We start from the raw sequence: 27,202 nt of genomic DNA, 5'->3' as shown, positions 1-27,202 counted from the left end.
CAGACCTTCCCTGAATCAAACCTCTAGGTTTCAGCTTACGGAACCCCCTTCGTCCTTTTGTGCTGAGCTCGTTGCAGTTCAAGAAGCACTCTGCTCCGTGGCCGCCATAACTATGCTCCCTGCGGCCCGTGTTGTCATTCGCACTGACGCCCTTCAAGTTGTCCGGTTCCTACGACGTGTTAGCCGCTGTCCAACGATATGTCAGAACATCCACCGGCTCGCGGCACGCATACCGCAGCCAGTACGTATTGAGTGGGTCCCACGGGATCTGCTGACCTCTCAAAGCCAGGCAGATTTAGCGACCCGCCTCGTGACTCCAGGTTCATCATTTCCTTTTACCCTCCTTTCATCGCTTTACCCTCCTTTCGAGGACATTTAAGCCGACATTCATCACTTATTGTGGGACAGCCCAGCTCTCAAGCCTACAAGGATCCGGCACTTGAAGGTAGCGGGTCTTTCACCAACTAACCCTGCTTTATACATTGCCTGGACGCAGGGACTGTGCCATCGTTCTCTAATGGACTTCATAAAATCAGCTAGCCTTTTTCCATTCATTTAATCACTACTGCATCTTTCATCACACCTTCACCTATAATTGATACCCTGGGGATATAAATTTCCCTTAAAAAAATGGTGTTTTCGAACTGATGCATGTGGACAGCTTCTTTGGTCATGGATGTCGGCAAGGAACGTTCGTTGCTGTAACAGTCCAGGAGTTACTTTCATGCGTTCCGACTCTCGGTCCGTCATTGACTTAATATTGGCAGTGAACGGGGTGCAGGTTTCTTTGTGCTCTACAATGGATTGTAATACTTCCAGTGATCCCTTTCCGATCACTTTCACCATAGCAGCTTCTCCCCTCAGGGCGACTGCTTCTCCATCAAAATTCGTAATCTACACACTTTTCAAAATACATGTGCAATCCTGTTTCTCCTTCATTACATCATCATCATCATCATCATCATCATCATCATCATCATCATCATCATCAGCCTGACTACACCCACTGCAGGGCAAGGGCCTCTCCCATGTCTCTCCAATTAACCCTCTCCTTTGCCAGCTGCGCCCACCCATGCCTGCAAACTTCCTAATCTCATCCGCCCACCTAACCTTCTGCCGCACCCTGCTGCGCTTGCCTTCTCTTGGAATCCACTCCATTATCCTTAAGGACCAACGGTTATCTTACCTTCGCATTACATGCCCTGCCCAAGCCCATTTCTTCCTCTTGATTTCGACTAGGATGTCATTAACACGCGTTTGTTCCCTCACCCACTCTGCCCGCTTCCGGTCTCTTAACGTTACACCTATCAATCTTCTTTCCATAGCTCGCTCTGTTGTCCTTTACTTAAGCTGAACCCTTTTCGTTAGCCTCCACGTTTCTGTCCCTTAGGTGAGTACCGGTAAGATCATCTGATAATTTGGATCGCGCTAACCAAGTTCTCTATTCCGTGTTAGGGGCCTCTGAGCGTTCCATGTTCACAGTGCAATCTACGGTAAAAAGCAAACAGCCCTCCCTGTAGTGCAATGATGAGTGTGAGAGAGCTTATCGTCTCAGAAAAGCTGCCTGGAAAAGCCTCTCTCAAAACCACTGCCCGCGGAATTAGATAAATTACACATTTTTTGCAGCTTCATTTAAAAGGACCATCGGTAAGGCGAAGGAGTACAATGCGAATTTGGACAGTTATCTTTCACGCCCAAATAACCGCAAAGCTTTGTACCGATTTATAATACGCCGTCCTCTCATGTTACGCAGTCAGTGGTGTTACCACCCCAGGATGCAAAAAAAAAAAAAACTTGAACAGATAGCACAAGGTCTTGCTCTGCGCTTTCAAGCGCGGTTAGTGGTTCCATTCGTGCTATCCCATCTGCGCGCAGACTTCATCATGGTTACACCCTCAGAATTATTTTTCATTGTTACTTGCCTCAAACCTGCAGCTCCTGGGTGCGATGGGATCTCTATCGGTATGTTGAAGTCTCTTGTGGAAGATAGCGTTTCGTCGGGGGTGCTCGATTTGGACTGCACATTTAGATTTGGAAAGCAGAATCAGGGTTGCAATGGAGAAGAAAGAGGCCGCGGCTTTGGTCACGTTGGATATCGCCAAAACACATGGCAGCGTAGAGCATTCAATACTATTGAACAAGCTTGACGAAATTCGGCCGCCTTTTTACATTCTTGCATGGGTGCAGGAACTCCTAAAAAAAGACGTTTCTTCTGTTCTGACGGTTCCTTTACTTCCGAAACTTTTTCACAGACGAGGGGTGTGCCTCAGGAACTGTCTTCTTTACTTTTTAATATACTTATGCGGGACATACCAATTCAGGGTGACATCAAAGTGTATGTGTATGCGGACGACATCGCCTTTTTTGCTTCTGCTAGAGACATTCATTCACTTTACCAGCTTTTGCAGGCCTACCTCAATACCCTGGAAGTATGGCTGGGCAAATTACATTTAATTCCCAACGTGAACAAATCTTCCGTTCTCGTTTTTCCTCCAGCGCCCTCTCTTTATATAGTTTAGCAAAACTTGGTGCTGGGCTAGTTGGTTAAGCATTTCGTTTGAAACAGGTCCGCGCTAAAAAAGACAAACACGGCGAGAGAACGACGACACAAGGGATGAGCGCTACCACTTCTGAGAAGGTGTTTAAGAATAACGGACCAGTTCACCTCGATCATTTGGCCGGCTTGAGACTTGAGGGAGCGGTACATCCGTGTAGCAAGCCACTCCGGATATTGGCTACAGCATGTCACAGCAAGCCAGTCCTGGAAAAGTCTGACTTGACGCCAGACCTCAGCTCTCAGAATCTTGCACAGCCTTTTAACGTGGCCCCAGGAAGGCTTAACTGCTCCGAAGAGCGCGACGATCTCTTCTGGAACCCAGTTTTTCTGCAAGCAAAAGACAAGGCGCCTGGGCCGGCATGTAGCACTCACGATGTGACACAGAAGAACGTTGATGAAAGATGGTGAATTGACGTAAGACGCCGAAGGAGAGAACACACACAACAAAGACGACGGGCCCACTGAACCAGAAATATAGTTTAGCAAAACTTGGTGCTGGGCTAGTTGGTTAAGCATTTCGTTTGAAACAGGTCAGCGCTAAAAAAGACAAACACGGCGAGAGAACGACGACACAAGGGATGAGCGCTGCCCACTGAACTAGAAATATAGTTTAGCAAAACTTGGTGCTGGGCTAGTTGGTTAAGCATTTCGTTTGAAACAGGTCAGCGCTAAAAAAGACAAACACGGCGAGAGAACGACGACACAAGGGATGAGCGCTGCCCACTGAACTAGAAATATAGTTTAGCAAAACTTGGTGCTGGGCTAGTTGGTTAAGCATGTCGTTTGAAACAGGTCAGCGCTAAAAAAGACAAACACGACGAGAGAACGACGACACAAGGGATGAGCGCTGCCCACTGAACAAGAAATATAGTTTAGCAAAACTTGGTGCTGGGCTAGTTAGTTAAGCATTTCGTTTGAAACAGGTCAGCGCTAAAAAAGACAAACACGGCGAGAGAACGACGACACAAGGGATGAGCGCTGCCCACTGAACAAGAAATATAGTTTAGCAAAACTTGGTGCTGGGCTAGTCGGTTAAGCATTTCGTTTGAAACAGGTCAGCGCTAAAAAAAACAAACACGGCGAGAGAACGACGACACAAGGGATGAGCGCTCATCCCTTGTGTCGTCGTTCTCTCACCGTGTTTGTCTTTTTTAGCGCTGATCTGTTTCAAACGAAATGCTTAACCAACTAGCCCAGCACCAAGTTTTGCTAAACTATATTTCTAGTTCAGTGGGCAGCGCTCATCCCTTGTGTCGTCGTTCTCTCGCCGTGTTTGTCTTTTTTAGCGCTGACCTGTTTCAAACGAAATGCTCAACCAACTAGCCCAGCACCAAGTTTTGCTAAACTATATTTCTTGTTCAGTGGGCAGCGCTCATACCTTGTGTCGTCGTTCTCTCGCCGTGTTTGTCTTTTTTAGCGCTGACCTGTTTCAAACGAAATGCTTAACCAACTAGCCCAGCACCAAGTTTTGCTAAACTATATTTCTTGTTCAGTGGGCAGCGCTCATCCCTTGTGTCGTCGTTCTCTCGCCGTGTTTGTCTTTTTTAGCGCTGACCTGTTTCAAACGAAATGCTTAACTAACTAGCCCAGCACCAAGTTTTGCTAAACTATATTTCTTGTTCAGTGGGCAGCGCTCATCCCTTGTGTCGTCGTTCTCTCGTCGTGTTTGTCTTTTTTAGCGCTGACCTGTTTCAAACGAAATGCTTAACCAACTAGCCCAGCACCAAGTTTTGCTAAACTATATTTCTAGTTCAGTGGGCAGCGCTCATCCCTTGTGTCGTCGTTCTCTCGCCGTGTTTGTCTTTTTTAGCGCTGACCTGTTTCAAACGAAATGCTTAACCAACTAGCCCAGCACCAAGTTTTGCTAAACTATATTTCTAGTTCAGTGGGCAGCGCTCATCCCTTGTGTCGTCGTTCTCTCGCCGTGTTTGTCTTTTTTAGCGCTGACCTGTTTCAAACGAAATGCTTAACCAACTAGCCCAGCACCAAGTTTTGCTAAACTATATTTCTTGTTCAATGGGCAGCGCTCATCCCTTGTGTCATCGTTCTCTCGCCGTGTTTGTCTTTTTTAGCGCTGACCTGTTTCAAACGAAATGCTTAACCAACTAGCCCAGCACCAAGTTTTGCTAAACTATATTTCTAGTTCAGTGGGCAGCGCTCATCCCTTGTGTCGTCGTTCTCTCGCCGTGTTTGTCTTTTTTAGCGCTGACCTGTTTCAAACGAAATGCTTAACCAACTAGCCCAGCACCAAGTTTTGCTAAACTATATTTCTAGTTCAGAGGGCAGCGCTCATCCCTTGTGTCGTCGTTCTCTCGCCGTGTTTGTCTTTTTTAGCGCTGACCTGTTTCAAACGAAATGCTTAACCAACTAGCCCAGCACCAAGTTTTGCTAAACTATATTTCTTGTTCAGTGGGCAGCGCTCATCCCTTGTGTCGTCGTTCTCTCGCCGTGTTTGTCTTTTTTAGCGCTGACCTGTTTCAAACGAAATGCTTAACCAACTAGCCCAGCACCAAGTTTTTCTAAACTATATTTCTAGTTCAGTGGGCAGCGCTCATCCCTTGTGTCGTCGTTCTCTCGCCGTGTTTGTCTATTTTAGCGCTGACCTGTTTCAAAGGAAATGCTTAACCAACTAGCCCAGCGCCAAGTTTTGCTAAACTATATTTCTAGTTCAGTGGGCAGCGCTCATCCCTTGTGTCGTCGTTCTCTCGCCGTGTTTGTCTTTTTTAGCGCTGCCCTGTTTCAAACGAAATGCTTAACCAACTAGCCCAGCACCAAGTTTTGCTAAACTATATTTCTAGTTCAGTGGGCAGCGCTCATCCCTTGTGTCGTCGTTCTCTCGCCGTGTTTGTCTTTTTTAGCGCTGACCTGTTTCAAACGAAATGCTTAACCAACTAGCCCAGCACCAAGTTTTGCTAAACTATATTTCTTGTTCAGTGGGCAGCGCTCATCCCTTGCGTCGTCGTTCTCTCGCCGTGTTTGTCTTTTTTAGCGCTGACCTGTTTCAAACGAAATGCTTAACCAACTAGCCCAGCACCAAGTTTTGCTAAACTATATTTCTTGTTCAGTGGGCAGCGCTCATTCCTTGTGTCGTCGTTCTCTCGCCGTGTTTGTCTTTTTAGCGCTGACCTGTTTGAAACGAAATGCTTAACCAACTAGCCCAGCACCAAGTTTTGCTAAACTATATTTCTAGTTCAGTGGGCAGCGCTCATTCCTTGTGTCGTCGTTCTGTCGCCGTGTTTGTCTTTTTTACGCTGACCTGTTTCAAACGAAATGCTTAACCAACTAGCCCAGCACCAAGTTTTGCTAAACTATATTTCTAGTTCAGTGGGCAGCGCTCATCCCTTGTGTCGTCATTCTCTCGCCGTGTTTGTCTTTTTTAGCGCTGACCTGTTTCAAACGAAACTCTATATCTGTCTACTGTATTGGGGCGCCCAAATCCTGCAAGTTGAGCCGTTAATATGCCTAGGTGTAATATACGACCCTCATTTAGACTGGCGACCTCATATCAGAAGTATAGTCCTCAAAGGTGAGCGAGCTCTCGGTCACCTGATCCGAATCAGCAATAAGAAATTCGGTATGCGCAGGGACACTCTCTTGTTTATCTATAAGACTTACGTAAGACCAATTTTGGAGTTTCGATTGAGTTCTGTTCTCCAGTTGTCCAAGATACAAAATTCAACCTCTGGTTCTTTTGGAGAGGCGCGCTTTACGGCGTTGCCTTGGTTTACCAGAATCGGTGTCAAATTGTGTCCTCTTTCTGGAAGCTCGCATTTGGGATTTGAACTCTCGCTTCCAGCTTCTCACAGTGCGCACCTTCTTACGGGGACTTGAGCCATGACCTGGAGTGGCTGCTCCAATTTTTTGACTAACCCAGCTTCGTTTCTAGATAAACAGTGTCCGCTTTACAAACTGCCTTAATTTGTGTTTACTGAGCCCCTCTTGTTTAGAATTGCAGTCTCGCTTAGGTCTGTGCAATGCGTCAGCAATTTGCCGGCTGCACCAGCTGTTTGCTTCGACCATTCGCTGCTGCTATATGCAAAGCACTTATCTGCCAATGTGCTAAACGGTCTCCTGGAGGAATATCTGTTCCAGTATTCCAGCCATGCTGCAATTTTCACAGATGCCTCTCAATAAGGCGAAAAGGCAGCGGTAGGTGTTTATTCCCACACACTAGGTTGGAGTTTTTCTATCCGGGTTCCTGGTTGTACACCAGTTTTCGATGCTGGATTTCTCGCTATTGGTTTGGCCCTTCAAAAAGTTCCCCGTAATATTTCTCAACTTATCATTCTCTTGGACTGCCTCTCTGTCTTGGCAGCTCTAGAAAGTTCAGCAATTAGTCTCTTGTACCGATCCCGTAATGTACTTTGTGCCACGTCATGTCCAATAGGTGCGCTTTCAGTGGATGCCAGGGCACTGTGGCATTTCTTCAAATTCGATGGCCGATTTCCTAGCGAAATCAGCCATTAATGGCCCTGTTGCCCATGTCGTTCCAAACCTCACCCTTCTGACCACGTCCCGTTATGAACGTTACCAAATATACCATTACCTGAGCCTTGAGCCCATCCTTGGTACAGCGGATTTCGAACATATAAAATTCTCAGGGAACATACGTTCTTGCGCATCAAGACAATGTGAGGTTTCCATGACGGCGTTGCGCTGCAAGATTCATCACCTTAATCTATATTTATGCCGTTATGGCTTCACGCTGTCGAATCTCCGTTCGTCATGCGGGGACGTTGAAACGATAGATTATTTCATCTCCTACTGCCGGCGGTTTGCACGGCAGAAAATTCAGTTTTTGCAAAATCCTCTCGCTCAATTAGTGCTGCCGTTTACTCTTCCCGTCCTCCTCTCCTTCGGTGCAACCGTCAAGGGGCATGTCATTTGACAGGTGTGCCAGCTCCTTCACAGGTATATTATTGAAATCGGGAGATTATTGTGTTAATTTCTTGATGCCTTTACTTTCCTCTCAAAATTGTTTTCTTTCTGATTAATTCTTTAAAATTTAGTTATTCCACCCACTCCTTCTTGTTTCCTCGATTTTAATTCCGATTTCCTCAAATTTCGTGATTTTTTTTCTCTCAGATGCCTCATATTTTTGAGCCGCTTGTGATAAACCTGGATGAGTTTTTTCCTGTTTGGATCCGCACCAAACCCTGGCCAATCCCCCACCGTGGGCATGTGCCATCGTATTTGAGGCAACAACAACAACAACAGCATGGAGGTGCCAGAAAGAAGAGGCCAAGGATGAAGTCGCCGGAGGATTCCGTCCCGAATTTCACTATGCTGGCGATTTCAGCGGTTCCAACACATATCCGTCAGGTTACGTGGTTCCTTACTAAATACAACAGATTATCAGCACTCAGCATATGATTGCAACGTCCATTCGTGTGAAACCAGGCTGTGTGAGGTATCAATGAGGCGGTTGCGGTACAGGATTCCCAGTTTGAACCTGTGCAGATGTGGGTGGACACCGGCAAACCTAGGTGAAGTTGAATCTGTAGACGATTTTCTCTTTGGACAGTAGCTTTGGACAGTAGCTGTCCAAAGTTCGCACTTCAGAGAGATTTACCAGGAGGTCCCTCTCTCCAGGTTAGGGCTCCCTTTATGCCTGCCAGTGTTATTATTGTTCGGTGCGACCGCCAGAGGATTTGCATTGGGTTCAGTTTGTGAGATTCTCAATGATTACATAACTACAACTGGTGGGTTGATTTTCTAACTCTTTCAAAATTCTTAGAACTTTTCTTTTTTCACCATAATGTTGTTTGTTATTCTACTTCTGTGGTTTTTCATTTATACATTTTTCAAAATTCACGTTTTCGCTAATATTTGGTCGTAATCTCCTATGGAAGTCTCCTTGTTTGTGTTTATGCCACTACACCTTGGCCAATCGCCATGTTTTAAGAGGAAGAGAAGAACTCGTGGAAGAAGGACAGATTCTGACAGATTAGCTTCGCACCAGTTTGCCCTCTTCTCTTGGCCCTCCTCACTGAACCCTGGCCTATCCCCCGTCGTGGGTATGTGCCATGTCACTAAGGCAACAACAACAACCTTCCGAAGCCGAACGACGTGCACTGTGAGCTGAACAGCAACGCAAAAGAGGAGAGCGCCGACGCGACTCAAGCGGTCCAGTGCGGGATGTCCTGAAACCAGTCTGCGATTACATGCATAATTTCATCATTGCGTCTGGGAGACTCCTTTGGTAATTATATAATTCACATTTTTTTCCCAAGCACAAAATTAATCCTCCTCGACTGCCTTAAATGAATCATTGTTTTACATTTGTTTGCCTGTACAAGGCACCCTGGCCAATCCCACACTGTAGGTATGTGCCCCTCCAACAGAGGGCAACAACACCAGTGGATATGGATATAGCGAGGCGGCAAGCCGAAGCAGAGCGGCGAAGACAGTGCAACCTTGCTAAACGGCATGCAGAAACAGATGAGTGAGAAAGAAGAGGGGAATGTTGAAGTTGCCATTTGGTGCCACCACATTCAGGTTCAGCCACAGATCTGTTTGTGCCGCTCTTCTAAATTTCCTGCTAGAATCACACCGAATGCCATGCTAAGGGTTACAAAATTTTATTTACTCTCAATTATTACATTTTGGCTTAATAATTCTGTTCCATGCAGTTGCTTTATTATTATTATTATTATTAATATTACTATTATTAATCTTGAAGTCAAAACTTTCATCCCTTTTCTGTTCATGAGGAAGAATCCTCCGGTGTTGCTTTCTCGCGTGCTTTTCATTTTAATTACCTGAATACAAGTGAATAGCCACCCGATTCTTGGCCGATTCCCCAGTGCCATCTTTTGATAGGCTAACAACAACAACGGAGGAGCTTGCACTAGAATGTGTTTATGTGCCAACGTATTTGAGACAACAACAACTAGAGAGACAGGTACAAGTGGCTTCAGAGACCGCCGAACAAGGCGAGCGGCCACTCGAATTACAACGAGCAGCTAAGGCTGCTTATGTAAAACCGAGGAAATACAGCTAGAACATTTGGATGCAACGCGAATTTTCAAGCTTATCAAAAGCTAAACAAAAGTAAACAAGAGGAAACGTGATAGCGCACCTAAGTGGCATTTAGCTTAACCAGGTAAGTAGGAGGCAATTTTTTTTGTTTCGCATTCATCTAAATGAGGGCGTCGCAGCCGGGATTCGGGACTGCGATTTATTGGGCAAGAGGTAATCCACCAAGTCACTTCACAACCACGACGGGGTGGTGCAATATGGATCTGCCTATTTAATTCAGAGATTAAATTCAGTAGACAGACACTATGAATTTTTCTCGAGAAGAGATCCAACAAAAGTGCCGGCAGAAAAATGGTGGAAACTTTTTTTCGGCGTAAAGATAAAAGCGCAACTGCTCTTCTGTACGAACAATGGACTGTCGTAGCTCAGCATTTCACTGCAGTATGGCAGCCGAAACTTTTCGGCAGTCTCCAAGAAATGCTGCCTAAGATATGACTACTCGGGGTCCTCTTGTACCACGTCAGGTTGTCTGCTCATACACCAACATCGCCTTTGAGCTCCTGGTGACCACAGTGGTGCACTCATAGCCCGTCAACCTTCCAGTCCTCCCGATTATTTCCTCTTTCCTATAGTATGAATGGTCTGACTCATAACCCGTCAACCTTCCAGTCCTCACGATCATTTCCTCTTTCCTATGGTATGAATGGCCTGCGAATTTTGATCTGATCAACCGTTGACGAAGTTGTTCATGCCTGCAGCAGCGAGCTTGGAGCACTCAAAGATAGCCAGAAAAAAAAGTTTTCTAAAATAAATTGAAAGAGTGCTGAAATGTGTAGGTCATCATGGCAAGACTTTGCAGAAATGGAATAATCAACTATTACCGGGCAATGTTCTTCTGAGATTGGTGGGAAAGAAAGTAAAAGCATTTCGTGCTTAGTATCACGGTAACAGTTGTCCGTCCTTAGATACGCTCGAGGCCTCATGATGCATTTTGCATACAGGGTGGCAGGATTACTAGCATGATACCTCCTGTGCCCATCGACAGACTTCCAGTTATTTGATCTTCACATGATGCTTTTTTTGTTGTCTTGCTTGTAATGTTTTCACTACTTTTGCTACCACCGGAATATCCATTTCGTCGGCGCCGCTACTTCTGCTATTAACATCCTGCACGATTACTTCGGCTACCGAACGAATGTGCATAAAATTCCTTGGCTAATTTAATTAAGTTATCCAAATTGCTAATGAAGTTGCCCTCATTGTCTCATAGCTCGAGCCCTTTGGCATCTGGTTCTTGCTAACAACTTTTTAGCTTAGGCTCCTGTCTTTCAAAAAGAATTCGACAATGCTCAGCTTAATCTTCGAAAAGGTGACCATGTTAGTCCGACGCAATTTATTGGTAGGCTTCATAAAATACAAGCGGTCAACATTGCTAATTTTAGGAGGGATGTCAAAAACAATCAATTTGCAAAGCTGTTGCGCAAACAAATGAGTACTTCAATGGTTATCAACTCCGCGCGCTACGAGATGACGTCATTTATACAGCTAGACCACAGCTCACGATAACCCACCGCTGCCCGGGGCACCAATGCGGTTCCGATTCGTGGCCTCCATGCATTTTTTTCCTTTGGCAAAGCCACTGTATCTCCCGCGAATCGCTTAAAAGATTCGTAAAGGAATCAGCTCGGCGTCAATCCGGGCCCAAGCAGGGAACAAGCTGTGTTGGTTTTTGTTTTGTCTTAATCTTTTCTGCCGGCCTTGTGCAAATTGTTTAATATTCAGTGCACGTTTCCTATACACAGCTGTTTTCTTAACTTCAGATGGCGAATCCCTTAACTTCAATCCTAATCTCATCTTCGGTTTTCATTATTTTCTATTTTTTTAAGGGGCCTATGAAATATTTTCCCGTTGAAATCATATCTCAATCACTGCACTCGCCTGCAGGCGAAGAACTGCCAAGGGTTATCCTGTATTCTCCAGCATGCTCCTGTCCGCGATATGCGGCTGTAAACGGGGTTTTTTCTCTGCTGAAGGTGCATTGTCCGCATTGTACGAACTCATTTCATTATCATGGCAGGAAGGCTTATCTGATAAATCACTCAAGTATTGGCGCGCTTGCTCCGAGTTCGTTTGAAGCTTTCCTGGGCACTGCTTTTTTGCCCTCTGAAGTAGCACGACGCCTCTCGTCACTCTGCGTCGCCCACTTCTGTCTTCTGCGATCACAGTGAAGGGTCAGGATACCAGTTGACATGGAAAACACAAAAAGTAATCAAGCGCCATCCCAAGAAACAACAAGAGGCCGTGTCGACCTGGACCCAAAAGCGTTCACTTGTATGAAGGCGAATAGCTATCGCGAAAACCTCAAGGCCCTGGACGGCGTGAAGTTCATGCGACCAGCCAGAGCCCAAGACCAGCATCTCGACCTAGGCTGTGGCCCTGGTAGTTTCCTGCAGGACGAGCTACTCCCACGCCTACGTCCCTGCAGGCGCTTCGTGGGCGCAGACAGCTCCGAAGATATTCTGCACTTCGCTAGAGGCAACTGTCTCCAGCCTGAAGTCTCGTTTGAGCTCCTGGACGTCGAGAAAGGCGATCCGCAGCCTTTAGTCGACAAGTACGGCCCGTTTGATCGTGTCTACTCGTTTCTGGCGTTTCATTACGTGCGGGACCTGGAGAAGGCGTACCGCAACGTCCACAGGCTGCTGAAGGATGGCGGGGAATGTCTGGTGCTTTACTTCACCAAGACCGGCATCAAGGACGTGTGGCACCACATCTGCGAGAGAGAAGAGTGGAAGGACTTTGTTCCCGTAAGTGCTCACTTTGCCTCAGCTTGCAGACTTCGCCTTGCCATTCGCAATGTCTCCGGCGCTAGACCTCGCTCTGAGGAGAGGCGCTTTGATTTTTAGAGCGACAGACAGATCAAACTATATGGAAATAGGACAAACACTGATATAATCCCCAATGTGTGCTCCCTAGTCGTATTTGAGGAGCTTTGTTTGAGTGCAGCTTTCGCGTAACATGAGGTCTAGCTGTGCTAAGACAGGGACCAGTAGGACCTGCATCTTGGTTATTGCGCGCTACGGCAGTACCACAGTACTGACGAAACGAGAAAACGTACTTGCATAAACGAAGCGAAGACTCACAACTATTTATTACGCACGTTTTCTTCAATATATACATCTTTTAATCCGTTAAAAAATTTAACGCGTCAAATTCTATACATTATATATATATATATATATATATATATATATATATATATATATATATATATATATATATATATATATATATATATATATATATATATATATATATATATATATATTAGTGCGCTAAAATGTACATAATGCGTAAAGTGCGTGTCTTATAAGAGTTATGAGCTCGCATTTCGTTTGTGCAAGTCTGTTATCTTGTTTATTCAGTGGTGTTGCAGCGTCCTAGCGCGCATTAACCGAGATGAGGTACGTACCCCTCTTCTGCCCCGACCGCAGTTTTTCCTCGAAGGCAAGTCAGTTACCCTCCGATTTCAGCTACCACCCCAGCCACTATACTCCCCCCCCCCCCCCCTCCCAGCAGCTCTGGTCAGACTTCTGAACTCACTGGATGCTTCTCATGCTAGCGGTCGACCGAAACCACATGCACTGCGCATAAGATGTCGACTGAGATCGGCCAGGACATATTAGTTGAGTGCTTTTCCACATTATATATCTGTATTCGTGATTTTCTATTGTGCACCCAAAGAAGCCGATGGCATGGGATTCATCATGAGTAATTAACATTTTCTTGTACAAATGTATTCAGGTCGACAAAAGAATAAAACAAGGGCTGTTTATTAACATTGTGGTGCACTGCCGTGGCACGCTTCTTGACCACTTCCTTTTTGTTAATTTACTTTTCACTTTTGGCGAAAAAGAGCATACTGACATGGAGACATTATGCGATGAAACGAACGTGAGCAGCGATGGGACGCTTCTCAGCACAGAACTGGACAACACCTTGCTCTTACAACAGTGCAGGAGCCTTAGACAGTGTGTTGAAACAAAGGTATCACGTTCCATAGCGAAGTTTTATCCTTGTGCCTTAGAGGGAGCGGTGGGAAGCAAAACCCTTCTTTCGGATATCATGATATGATGTGCTTGTAAATGGAAGCAGCGCATATATGAGAATAGGATGTAGCGCCAAGTCCGTTGCGTTCTCGCCCGTACAGCGATAAGGTGAAAATAATGGAAGAACGTCGCCAGATACCAGAGGCGGGAGTAACAATTCTTTTCGTTGCAAGAGCGATGATAATAGATGGCGGCAGATTGCCGGGACACAATCGGCCAGTTCAATGCAGGTTCTTTTTCATGACACCACTCATTGCGCACTTTTTTCTAATACGTGTGAATTCGCCGCGGGCGATCTTGCTACTTTCCGTACCCTCGAAATGCACTTTTCGTGTTTCTTTAAGGAGGAAATTTATCAGTTAATTTTCCAAAGTGAACGATAGTTGCGAACGATATTACAAGCAGGAGTCCCCTCACGCAAGCTAACACAACAAAACGCTAGGCTTCTCTTCCGGCAGGATGAAAATCCTGTGGAGACGAAAGTATATCAAAGAAGAAAAAGGTGCTTTCCTCAGCAAGCTACCCAAGCATCCTTTGCTGCTCCGGTAATAATGGAAGGAGGAGATCTTTTTTTTTATAAAGCACACACAATGCCTTTCGAGGTCACTTCGTGTCATCAGCGCCTACTTCCTGCATGTTTGGAAAAATCGATTTACGAAGGAGTCGGGACGCATTCACTGCTTTATCATTGGTTTCACACGTGCAATCACAGCTGACAAGTATTCGCAGCATGAATACATGCCTTTGTAGTCTTACCACCTATGCCTGCCGGAAAATTTACCAGCAGAAGATAGCTTCCTCAACACGAAGATGCCAGAAAAAAAAAGTTGTTGATACACACCCGGAAGGGTGTGCGCAGGTGCTGCAGAAATGAATTTTTAGCGAACACCACATAAAAGCCCCCTGCATTCTATCCATGCTATCTTTTGTTGTTGTTGTTGTTGTTGTTGTTGTTGTTGTTGTTGTAACCTTGGTCACATGGCACATCTATGGCATGGCTATCTTTTCCCTCGTCTACTTCTTTCTCTCCTTCAACTTCCTCTTTTTTACGAAGGCATAACATGGATAACCCGTCGTTCTACCAGCGCTGCCCTGTACGCAGCGTGCGAAGGTCCACACAAGAAGACCTTATTTTTATCCAAGTGATAATGCATCTGGATTGTTATCCAAGTGGCTCGGCGAAAAAGTGTCACTGCAAAGTGCGGATGCCAGAGTGGCTAGTAATTTGGCGCGCTAGACCTAAAGCAGAATTCTCAACCGAAATTGAAAGTAAGGCTTCTTGCAGTTTTGTGCATTTATCTTAGCAGCTAAAGACACGCATGAGGCTTTAGCAGAGCCGCGTGCCTTACACGCGTTGGCGCTTAAAACGCAACTGCATAGATTTTAGAAATCGACGAGCTTAAAGAGGTCGAATGGCAGAAATTTGCTGGCAAAGCATGCCAAGTCCTTTCGGGCTGGCATTTGAAATGGTGACGTAATCACCGATTGAAATCGCTGCGGAGAAGTGTGGGAGTCGCATCATGACGCCATTGCAGTTACCTTTACAACGCTTGCTTTCAAGGAAAAAAAAAACCTCTGAGCGTTGTTTGGTAGCATAGAGCCAGACTTGTTAGGAAGTTGTTGGCGGCAGCGTAAATTTGAAATCTTGCCTTCTGTGACGTCGCACCAAGCATGTCCGCACATCTCCGGTGCTCTGAGGAGGAACTGAAAATTTAATCGTCGATTACGCCACTACTTTAATTGCTTTAAAGCAAAAACACTTGGCATGCTTTACCTGCAGCCTATATAGGTTTGAATCCTTGAATAGCGCAGAATTCTCAAAAAGTGGTGCAGATCCCCTTTAACAGAGGTGACCGAAGCTTGCTGTCTGCACAGGACCTGAGGATGATGTTCGCTGACCGAAGCGAGTCCGGCGAGCCGATGACGCAGGAGCAGCACGTGGCTCACGAGAGAAAAGCCGTCACCTCGGCAGGACTGGACCTGGTGGACTGCCGCACCTACACCAGCCAGTGGGTCTTTCCGACGGCGGAGGCTTGCCTCGGTGGGTACGCGAGCAGAGAGGCGTGTGAAGCTTTTGTGGCTGCCAGTTTACCTTCCGTGCCACGCAACCATTTTCCGGCTCCCATTGCTTCCATAGAAGCGCATAAAATGTCGTTTCAAGCAGTGCGCTATTAGGATAAAAGTCAATTACTTTCAGTTTTTAATAATAATAAAAATTGTTTTTTTGGGGAAAGGAAATGGCGCAGTATCTGTCTCATATATTGTTGGACACCTCAACCGCGCCGTAAGGGAAGGGATAAAGGTGGGAGTGAAATAAGAAAGGAAGAAAGAGGTGCCATAGTGGAGGGCTCCGGAATAATTTCAGTTTTTTACCAGACGGAGAGTTTTTACACATCGCGTTTACGATAGGCGCTCTTCTACAGCGACAGCTTTAAAGGCCCAGTTGTGAGCATAAAATGGTGGGAATAGCTCTGGCAGGTGTTCCTGAGAGAGATCAACCTAGGAGGCAGGTGGGCCTCTAGGTCACGTGACCTTGCGGCGTCATCACAACCTACCCACCGGATGGTGAGCAAACACGCACCGTGACAAGTGGCAGTTAAATTAATGATTGGTCTCTCATTAAGAACAACGTGGGCTGCATAGGCCCACCGCTGGGAGCACCAGCCATCGCAGGGCAGTGGCGCATCGCTTAACTGCTGCACCACTGAGCCAGGAGGGGTACGAGGTCTCCCAGTGATCTGTGAATGTAATATGAGAATCTTAAAGTGGAACTTAAGTGACCCTTTCAATTTTTTTTGTACATACTTAGCGTCTACATTTATTTCGCTAGTTATTTGTAGGAATATACCTTTATTGTTCAAATTAAACATTGCTTACAGGACATTCAGCGCATGAGCAGAGATACATGTCGAGTGAAAGTTTTCATGTGGTTTCGAAGGCTTATCAGAATTGCGTTTATGGGCCCTGAAAGTGACGCACAGGAAGGACTCTAAATATAAATACGAAGATATTCGATGTCGACAGATTCCCCGCGGAGATATAGAATATGCGGACATTACTATATATAGAGGCTTCTGAGATAAGTAACTAAGTAAGCACGAAGTGCCCGCAGTGGCCCGCCGTAAATGTTTTCTACTATGAGTAATTAATATATATTTCTGACCATCAGGTTAGTTGGCTGCGCCTTATAATCGGTAAGAAATAGATTAGAAACATTTAAAACAATCTACTGTAAGGCTTAAAGTAATTTCTTTTATCCTGTTTTGAAAAGTAGAATGAAAAGCCAAAAATGAAAGAAGAAAATCTCTCAAGGATGTCGTCACAGGTTTCAAGCTCAGTCCCGGTGCGCATCCATGAACTGCCATTCTTGACGACATAACTCAACAGCTGTAGCACGAAAGTCAAATCCGCGGATATATATTCAACTACAAGTTTCTTTAGTCATACATTTCCGCATCACCTCCAAAACAGGACGTCCTGTCCTTGTAAGGGCCTAACTATGCGACTGAATTGGGTAGAAGAAATGCTGTGTTGCTGAGTTTTTATGTAGCCTATTTTTTTTCTCTTTTAAGTGTGGAGAACGCATTTGCTGGCTCCCGCGACTCGCTGTGGTTAAATGGCGCGCAGACTTCATTTATTAATACGTGGGAGGTCGGTACACGGTACACTTCATGAGAAGCTCTAAATGAATGAAAGGTAATAGCAACGTACGAGTCGGCCTCGAAAACAGCCGGGAAGCGTGGGTGTAAGAATGGGTGGGGAGAGGGGGGTTTCGTCGGAAGCTGCTACATGACCGCGTGAAGTCCATTCCATTCAAAAGCGATGAGCTCAAGAAATGACTTCTGAGGTGTAGTAGTTCAGGTGGGTGAAGAGATCGTGGTTGTAGAAGAGCCTGCACGAAATGTTTGATGCTCCACTTGGTTAGGCAAATGCATAAAATTCGGCGGCGTGGAGTAGAGTAGAACAGCTTCAGCTTGGCGTTCAGCGCAGAGATATAAGAGCAACACGGGTAGTGCAAAAATGTGGTGGTATGGTGTGTGAGAGGAAATATTCAACACTATAAACACGAGAACGCCTGTATGGGAGCAAAAAGGGAGGTTAGAACAGGACTGGTGGTCGAAATTATTCCGGAGCCCTCCACTACAGCACCTCTTTCTTCCTTTCTTCTTTCACTCCCTCCTTTATCTCTTCCCTTATGGCGCGGTTCAGACGTCCAACGATATATGAGACAGATACTGCGCCATTTCCTTTCCCCCAAAACCAATTTAAAAATTTAAAAAAACAGCTTACTCTCTTTTTACTCCATTCTGTTTAAAGTGTAAAGCTCCCCGTGAGTAGCGACGCGAGGCGCTACAGTGGAAGGCTTTTAATTATTTTATACCGCCGTTTACGGACATCGCAGAGTACAGGCAATTTTATATAGTTCGCAGCCATAGAAATTCAGCAGCCACATACGGCCACGGATTCGATCCCGCATCTTTTGGGTTCGGCATCTAAACGTCGTAGGCACTAAACCAACGTGGAAGCTGCAGTAAGATGAACCGAGCAGCGAGATTCTGAACGGAATCAGTGCTATTGGGCTATGCTGGTTTTGATCAAAGAAAGCACTGCCATATTCAGTTTTAGTTCGCATGAGGATTTCAGATGCTAGTAATTTCGCATAAAGAGGTGCTATGGGTAGGCTATGAGTCTTATTACGTAAATACCCTTAGTATAGTGATGATTAACGTTGTAAAAAAATACCAGAACTTTTAGTTGGTAAAAAAAATGCCATGGAAGCGTTATCGCTATCAAGAGGTCAAGTGGAATAAAATTCTACGCATATTTTGCACAGGACAGTGGCCGACGCTGTTTGTAAGAATGCGTCTTTAGCTCAATGAACCTCTGTCGAAATAACATTTGTGTGGTACAGCGCAATTTTATGCTCTTATCTTTAAATTATATTGCAAAAAGCTACGATCACATTACTACTAAAAAGAGATCGCATGTTATGCCAGTCGCGATGTATGACGCAATTATTTTTTTTATGGAGGCACCACTTTTATCACTACTTAGCATAAAGATGTCTCTTAGTCATCGTTTTCATATCTTTAGCGTAGTAGACTACGTCATGGCTTGGCGAATGTTGTGGGAACTCGTATAATATTAGGTTTGTTCTAATGGTACTACCTATGACATCAAAACATAAGGTTATGAGTATTAATAGTGATCGAAATTGAATGTGGAGGCGAGTGCAGCTCTGGTATTGTTACTGTGAAGCCCATCTAGTCTGTACACACACACACACACTCAGTCGCAGGGCCTGCCACTCTCCTGGACTTGGCACAACATCGAGGCAACCAAAAATCCCGTCCAAGGTTTGACTGTTTCCACCGCCATTGGCGCCACTGGCTGTACTCGCTAATAGGAAAGTTATTAACGCTCTAGCATGCGTCAGTGGTAAAGACTTGCACAAAGCAGTTTTCATGCTCATAGGGCAAGCGAAGAACCTCCGATGAGCTTTGGACTCATGAGATCTTAGCTCAGATCTTAGCTTAGCATGAGATCTTAGACCAGAAGTTAGCCAGCCACGACTTCTAAAACGCGTAAGAGAAGTCATCGAAGCGAGCATGGGAAGTGTTGTGTTCCCGTTTGCATCGTGCATCGCTAGCGCATCGCCGTAAGAGAGTCGATGTACTAAGCGGTGTATAAACAGGCAGTCAGTCGTGGAAGAGTTGATTAGTGACTTTTGTACTTTGTTTTTATTTTTCACTGTTGTGCGCAGGTGTAGCCTTGCCTTTCTTCAAGCTGGACGGCAAAATTCCCGAGGAGAAACGCCCTGCGTTTTGGGAAGCATGCAAGTCGGCGCTCCTACAAGTGTCGACCGTGACTCCCGAAGGAATCAACCTGCCTTTCGACGTCATCGTCGCTCACGCACAAAAGCCAGTTGTTTGCTTATAAAAAGCACTCTTGTGTGTCTATTTTATTTTCAGCAGTGTGTGTGTATATATAGAATATATGTGTGTATATAGAATTTTCTCTAATTATATCTGGCTATTTAGGTACAGAAAGCAGTTAGGATCAGGCGAGTGAAAAAAAAGCTTATCCTGCTCTACTACTTAAGCGCAGGATAGAACTTCAATGTCGGATAATTCTGTAATACAAATAAGGTTATTTGCAACAACTTAGGCGAACTTTTTCTCCATGGCCTCTGATTATTTCGATATTTCTTGCTTTGCTTAAAAAAATTGCATGAATTTTACTTTATTGTGGCTCTCTCTGTTTCTACCCTATGTTCATGCTGCTGTACTCTACCATAAGGTCAGAATATACCACTAACGTATTTCATTCCTATTTCCCTCACCTTTAACTAATGGAGGAAAAAGAAAACGACAAGGCTGTGATGCCACTCAACTCAACGCAAAAGTCGCTCACAATTCTGTGCCTAATTTAACCTTGGTTTACCCTTGAGAAGCACAGCATGGCAACAGATTGACATTGACAGATTGACGTTGGCCGATTTGGACCAAAATCGACAAAACTGACAGTGCCAGACGCGATGGTGACCGGCAAATATGGCCCGAGTCATTGCCAAAATGTTATCGCTCCACACTTGGGTGTAACCGTGGATAAACACTGCCTAGCTTTATTGAGACGCAAGCGTTACCGTCAACATTGCATGAGGCCTCTCTTTTGGGAGCCTGATTGTAGAAATCCTCTACGCCGCTCGGTCTGCGGAGGGTAGACAGTAGTGCGTGTCCTGTGAATACAAGGCACAAGTAGGAAGGTCGAGGCTGTCATTGCATTTAGCAAGAATATAAACGACAACCTAGAAGCAGTAGTGCCGCAGTATTAGCTTTTTTGATTTGTTTAATTCACGCATGCATTCTACACCCCGCATCCACTGTAAATGACACACACGTTTCCTCTTTAATACGATTGTGAAAAAAAGGCGCGCCAACGTTGCTACAGAAACGTGCATGTGGAGCCAGACATTGATGGTGGCTATAGAAGTAGTTCGTCTTTCGATGTTTTCATGGTGATATATTTTATATAAGTTATTTTGCGCGACGGATTTCCATGTGAATATGCATTTCGATACTTTTATTTGATTAACCATGATAAATACGAGCCAAAGTTAGCCCCAGGAATCGCATTGCTAAAACTGCATTAGGTAGGAAGTTTTATAACAGGCGTGTTTTGCTTTATTGGCTATCTCGCCGTGTCATGCGCGATTGAAGGTAAAACCCATTATTGAATCAAAGCCCTTACCCGACAGGACGCACACTGCCTTACTCTATGATTACTTCAAAGACCCCGCTACACAAACCCAGAAAGAATGAGAGAAATGGCAAAAATTTCGCAAAGGACGAGACCATGGAGAACAGCACGCTTGAGATGCTCTATTCTCTAGCACAACACCATTACCAGGGATTCCGGACAAGCGCTTCTAGTTTCCTTGGCAGCCGCCATGTGGCGCATGACTAAACCCTTGGGCTTAAATATAGTGGTCATTTAAATAAAACTGCGGCGGAAGTTGGCAAAAACCGATTGCAATATTGGTGGCCTGAAAGCAGAGAAGCGACATAAAGTTAGAAGTGAAGTACTGAAAATGTATTTAAAGAAAATGGCGAATTTTAAGAGCAATTAATAAAACAATTAAATAAAATCCTAATCAAGCTACCTTACCAATTTGATCGAATGTGTTCAGAATCGTGCGTCTAGATTCATACTTTCCAAATACTCTTATCACACCAGCGTCACCAAATTGAAGTCCCAACTTGATCTCCACCTCTCAGCTTCCCGCCGTAAACTAGCACACCTTTGCTTATAGCACAGATTTTGAAGAGCGTTAGCTCTTACTCATCACCTTTCGAGATTTCGTATGATCTGCTACCACCCTGAGATCACAGTGCCATCTGTGGCAGCAAGTAGAAATCAACACATCTCGCATTGAGACTTGTAGCGCCATCTACAACAGCATTGTAGTTACAACCGCTTGCCGCATGCCAATGATGACGTCACGGTCCAATATGGCGGATAGAGGTGGAACTATGCTAGTATGACGTCAGGGGACGAAATGGCGGCACAGTTAGTTTCGATTTCTCGTATCCAAGATGGCGGCCAATAATATTTGTTGTGCCCTCCCATCTCTTTCCCCCTCACCTCCCCGCCCAAACAAATATCTTATAACGGCTAGCAAAACTGCCGCGTTACGGGACCGCGATATATGTACACATTCGTCCCGCTATATATATATATATATATATATATATATATATATATATATATATATATATATATATATATATATATATATATATATATATATATGCATGAATGATACCTTATAACCACGGTGGCCGAAGCACTCGGCCCGCGAGGGTCGCAGCGGGGTTTGCGGAGCTTCTCCCAAGCGAACACCCCTAAAGAAAGCCGGGTGCCAGGCCAGGGTCCGCTTGTACCCATTTTTACCGGTGGGTGTCCGGCGGTGGGTTTCGAACCAACCACCTCCCGCAGCCGAGACGAGCGCCCAACCAACTAGGCCACAGCTGCGGTTTCACTCCCCAGTGAAGAGTTCGACTCAAGACTTGTGCGCTCTAACCATCGTCAGGTTCAAACACTATGGTCCTTCGTCAGAAGCGATTCAGAGTATCACTACGGTCATGGGCTAGTCCGGCTTTTCAGATATATATATATATATATATATATATATATATATATATATATATATATATATATATATATATATATATATTAAGGAAGCCAACAGTCACCGAAATCAAGGTGCATAGGGGAATGTTTCTTTTTTTCTAATATCTAGTGCCAATCAATTAGTTTTTATTAAAAGAAAATTACTTATAAAGCAGCAGAAAAAACAACCATGCCGCCGGTGGGATCCGAACCCACGACCTCCGAATATCACGTCCGGTGCTCTTACCAACTGAGCTACGGCGACGGCTGTCCAATCTGCTGCTTTCGTGGGTATTTATGTTTTGCGTGTAAGCGAACACTGAGAGTGCTCACCAGCGCCACTCTCGTCCATAGCGGTGGACGTAGCCCGTCCTGTAAAACCGCAAGTGTGACGTAGAACGTCATCTAACGGCGAGGGCGGAAACTGTGCGAGAGCCCTCTTATGCTACCTAAGGCATCAAGACTGCCAGAACCGAGACCCCCGTAAAGATATATATATATATATATATATATATATATATATATATCACTCCGACAACAAGGGGCACTCATCCGGGGACAGTTTTGTACCGAATTTTGTAGGCAAATAAAACCCTATGGGTTTTCGTATAGAAATAAAACCACAATTAACATTGTATGCATCCAATTACTAATTAAAGCGTTACCATAGCGTACCGAAAGCCGAATTCTAGAACCCCCAAACGAAGCAAATTCCGTTTTGGACGTATCTTGAGGGGGTTTAATTCGACAACGGGTAGTCGTGCATCGTAACTTCTCTGACAGATGGCGCTAGGCGTCGATTGCTCCGCTAACGCTCGTTACTTCGTCTTCCAGACGGTGGCGGCCTTTTTTTTCATACCTTGCCTCCGGGCAACATCTTCATCCGTCCAGCACATCGTTTATCCCGCCACAGCCACCCAAAACCGGTTTATCCCGGGCGCGCAGATACTACAACATTCCAGAAATAATTTTTCCTACGAACAGCCCAGGACTGGAACGACCTTCCCGCCCACATCGCCTTGTTAACAGACCATCATCGATTCAAGACCGCCATAGAAAATCTGTAAACTCACCTGTAACCTTTATTGCCGTACTCCACGCCCACCCCTCATTAATACCCCGCAATGGGGCCTTTGCGGTATCAATAAATGAATAAATAAATAAATGAATAAATAAATAAATAACTAAAAATGCCGAGCATATGGTGGCAACTGCCACCACCACGTTTCCAAGGGGACGCTTCCATCCATCCATCCATCCATCCATCCGTCCATCCGTCCGTCCGTCCGTCCGTCCGTCCGTCCGTCCGTCTGTCCGTCCATCCATCCATCAGAAACACCATGTTGATATCATCCGTAACTTAAGAAAATGACAGTGTCCCCCAGTGAAGCGCTATAGGCCAGGCTATAGGCTTTACCAGGGTGAAGGGTTCATCAGGGTGAAGGCCTTGAAGGTGAATGGCTTCAGGTTAGAGGCCTTTAGGTTAAAAGCCTTTCTGTTAAAGGCCTTTAGATCAAATGTCTTTGGGGTAAAGGTCTTCATGGTAAATGCCTTCCGGGTGAAGCCCTTTATGTAGACGGCTTTAGGCCGAATGCCTTTGAGGTAAATACTGGCCTTTAGATTAAACGCCTTTAGCACGTAAGGGTCATAAGTGCCCACGTAACTTAGCTACTGCACGATACTCGGCAGGTTAGCCATGCTAAGCCGTCTGCTATGTTTTGCGTCAGAGGGGTTAGTAACGACCGCATACTTTCATATATACCGAAGTCTTTATTTGGATTTTTGGTGCGATACATCATATACCGACGGCAGCTACTATTATGGAAACTTAAATGAGCGTAAGCTACGATTTAAGAGATATTAACACACACCGGGGACTTTCAGTGAGGCCTGCGCCTCCAGAAAGCACAGGGAACCACAGATGTCTTGACTCTACGGTGTCGTAGATTAGGGGAAGAAAGAAATATGAATACAGAGCTCGTGAAACACTGTTTGGAGGAGGCAGTTCGTCTTGTGGATACGTCCTATTGCTTGCTTCTAATACTACTCGTAACCACGCACAGGCAAAACGTTCTGATCACGTGACATGTATTTATTAGTTACTCGCGAAATCTCCACGCTGCGTGTGTTGACTGCTGGACGACATTAATAGGCAAGAAAAATAACAGCACGAAAAATGTCCTTTGCACGATTTCACCGGCACATTAGTACAGGTGGCTCGTCGATAGCTTCTTAAACATCCTCATGATCTGAAACAAGCCGAATACAAAGCACGAATTTTTAAACTAATTCATTTTCTGCACGTTACTTTCATTGTATCGGCGTATCTCAATGCACTAAAACACATCGCGGGGTGGCACTTTGGTAAGGCGCACCTGGGGTATGAAATACGCCGTAATGGAGGGCTGTGGACTAATTTCGACCAGCTGGGGTTCTTTAACGTGCACTGACATCGCACAGCACACGTGTGCTTCTACATTTCCTCTCATTCATAACCGCGGTCTCGTATTAAGCATGAGCGCATCTTGCCACTGAGCCACCGCGGAGGATGCCTTCTAGTGCCGTGGTTACGAGTGCGCTGCATGTCTTAATGAAAAACAGTTCTATACAACAGGTGATGTAAGGCGTTCGCGTAGTTTTCCCCAGCATCTCCGAAATTTCCTTAAATATGCAAACTGCAAGCTCTTCGCGCACGGTAACCTAATATAGCGACTGTTTGTTCATGCAAGGAACCACACGTCTCACAGTGTGGCATGTTGACATTCAGGTTAGTAAACTCCCTGAACACTGCACAGTCATTGAATCGAAGTGCCTTCAAGTAACCCATGAAGGGGCCACAAAACGCGCTGATGTAATTAGTGTTCAAACTCGGATCGAACACTAACCCCATGAACCTTAAGCTACCTAGCATCGTTAATGCAATAAGCGATATTAAAGGGACAATGAAGACAAGTAGTAGTTAGCCTGTGACTTTAGGACATAGTGTGGTTTTAGGACAGACATCACAGAGACCATTCCCACAGAAAATGAAACTTTTAATAGCGAGAAAAAACAAAGAAACAAAAAGACGAGTGCCAACATCACAAGCCGGTTTCGAAAATAAAATGCATACGTCGACACCTCAACGCGGATCTCAGAGGCTACGCTGCACTGCCATTAACTTGTAGACGGTGGCAACTCGTCCATTTCGTTAATGACGTCGAGTTTAAATCAGCTGGCGAGAAAACTTTCGAATAGAAATTTGCCACCGATAAATGCGTCATTTGCTGCCGGACCAACAACATAGCCTCAAAGAGCCAGAAAATCGCTTTTTACTAAAGAACATAAATTGGATGGAGCTGTCCTCAGTGTCCCTTTAAGACAGACTTGTCGCTGCATTTTACCAAGCATCCATGGAAAAGCAATATGTTCATGCTATATTCCAGCGATTTACAACGGGCTACCTAACGGAACATTGTCCTCAAATCCTAAAAGACAGCCCGGAGCGGCCATTCTGCATGTTGATCACTGTCGAATAGTAGGCTGAAGGATGTTTGCTATTTTCCTGATGAATTTTGCTTGCAGTGGTGTAATGTGCACAACTCGAACACAATGGAAGTCATTTATTGTTTCCTCTGCGTAAATACTGCTGCTGCTTACGGGCGTTCGCACACAAGCCACCATACGGCTTAGGCAAACCAGAATCTGTATATTTTGGACTGATTAGAATAAAAAAGTATTGCTATTATTACAGGAAGCTATCCATAGTTCACTGGCGCTGGAGCAAATCTCGAATAAGTTTTTTTTTTTCTTTTGCCAAGGTCTGAAATATGCGCTCTATAGATGGGGATGAACGCGAGAACGACAGAAGACGGGGGGTACCGCACTTCTTAGGTTCTTAAAAACAGAGTTTCCGCAACTGTTGTCTGACTCCATATTCTGCTGATTAACATACTGATGCGCACGCACTCTTGAGATGGCACTGACAGTTACTAAGCACGACAAAGGCGGATGTAGTCATCCATTTTAAAATATATAAGCCGAGTGCGGCAGATATTTGCGCTTGCTTGCAACCGGCGGTGGGTACGCAAGCTGGCATTCCTCCATCTTTACTCTATTATTTCCTGAGATATGGCTAGGCGCAAGGTTCTTCTATCTTGATCAGTGGATCAGAGCCGATACAACGCCACGTACCAAACGAGCTAGAGGGCTCCGTTGTGCTACTCGTAGACCATAAGTGGTTAGGTCACGGTGGAGTTTCTGACGCGGTTGTAGAGTCTGATCCAGCTGATTCAGCTGTATCTGACATAGGAGAATCTGAAAAAGAGAGCGCCGGAAAAAGTTTCAAACCCATGAAAATTTCCAGTGAGTGTAGGCAAACTATGCGCACCCAGGTGCACAATAACTTGACCCTTTGCGGCCCAGCCACGCAGATGTGTGGGTGCGCAAAAGTATATTTCGGGCCCAGAGAAAGAAATATAAAGGGTTGGCCAAGAGTCCCCAGGCAACATGGTCTACTTTTGAAAAGTATAATAGAGCACTTGGAGCGCCGGAATTAACTCAAGCATCTCGGAGAAGATGCACAGAGCTTATCGCTGTTAAGGCTGGTTCTGACCAGCAGGCTGTTAGCACTTTGTTGGTTGTTTATTCATCTTGATTGGCTAGTGAACGGCCTGCTGGCTGGTCACTATAGAAGCACTTACTCATGTGTGTCGAAAACCCCGCCTCTCGTTTGCTATGACTCTACCAGAAAGAAAAAAAACTGGAAATAGTTGGCAGCTTCAGAATGGCTACAATTTTAACGAAACTCTAAAATTATCTTAATCCATAAATAAAGGGACTTCAAGGACTTGAAAAATTACAGACTGATCAGTTCACTGCCCATTGCCTACACAGTATTTACTAA

At 45.1% G+C, this 27,202-nt stretch overlaps 1 protein-coding gene and 1 non-coding gene across 2 annotated transcripts; one reads left to right on the top strand and one right to left on the bottom strand.

The window, feature by feature from the left end:
• The first annotated feature begins 10,177 nt into the window (after window positions 1-10,177).
• Window positions 10,178-19,957, top strand: LOC144099459 (juvenile hormone acid O-methyltransferase-like). The gene is made up of 3 exons (XM_077632769.1): window positions 10,178-12,342; window positions 15,520-15,685; window positions 19,409-19,957. The coding sequence occupies exons 1-3, from the start codon at window positions 11,788-11,790 to the stop codon at window positions 19,582-19,584; spliced, it is 897 nt and encodes a 298-aa protein (XP_077488895.1). The 5' UTR covers window positions 10,178-11,787; the 3' UTR covers window positions 19,585-19,957.
• Window positions 19,958-22,508: 2,551 nt separating this feature from the next.
• Window positions 22,509-22,582, bottom strand: TRNAS-UGA (transfer RNA serine (anticodon UGA)). The gene has a single exon. It is a non-coding gene; the product is annotated as a tRNA-Ser (tRNA).
• Between the last annotated feature and the right edge of the window lie 4,620 nt (window positions 22,583-27,202).

Source organism: Amblyomma americanum, chromosome 7, assembly GCF_052857255.1.
Source record: "Amblyomma americanum isolate KBUSLIRL-KWMA chromosome 7, ASM5285725v1, whole genome shotgun sequence".
NCBI classification, from domain to species: Eukaryota; Metazoa; Arthropoda; class Arachnida; order Ixodida; family Ixodidae; genus Amblyomma; species Amblyomma americanum.
This window is presented reverse-complemented; position numbering and strand designations above follow the sequence as displayed.

Coding starts and splice junctions, on each gene's coding strand:
- LOC144099459 (XM_077632769.1), top strand. CDS start 11,788: ATGGAAAACACAAAAAGTAATCAAGCGCCATCCCAAGAAACAACAAGA. Junction 12,343..15,519: donor AGTGGAAGGACTTTGTTCCC/GTAAGTGCTCAC, acceptor CTGTCTGCACAG/GACCTGAGGATGATGTTCGC. Junction 15,686..19,408: donor GACGGCGGAGGCTTGCCTCG/GTGGGTACGCGA, acceptor TGTTGTGCGCAG/GTGTAGCCTTGCCTTTCTTC.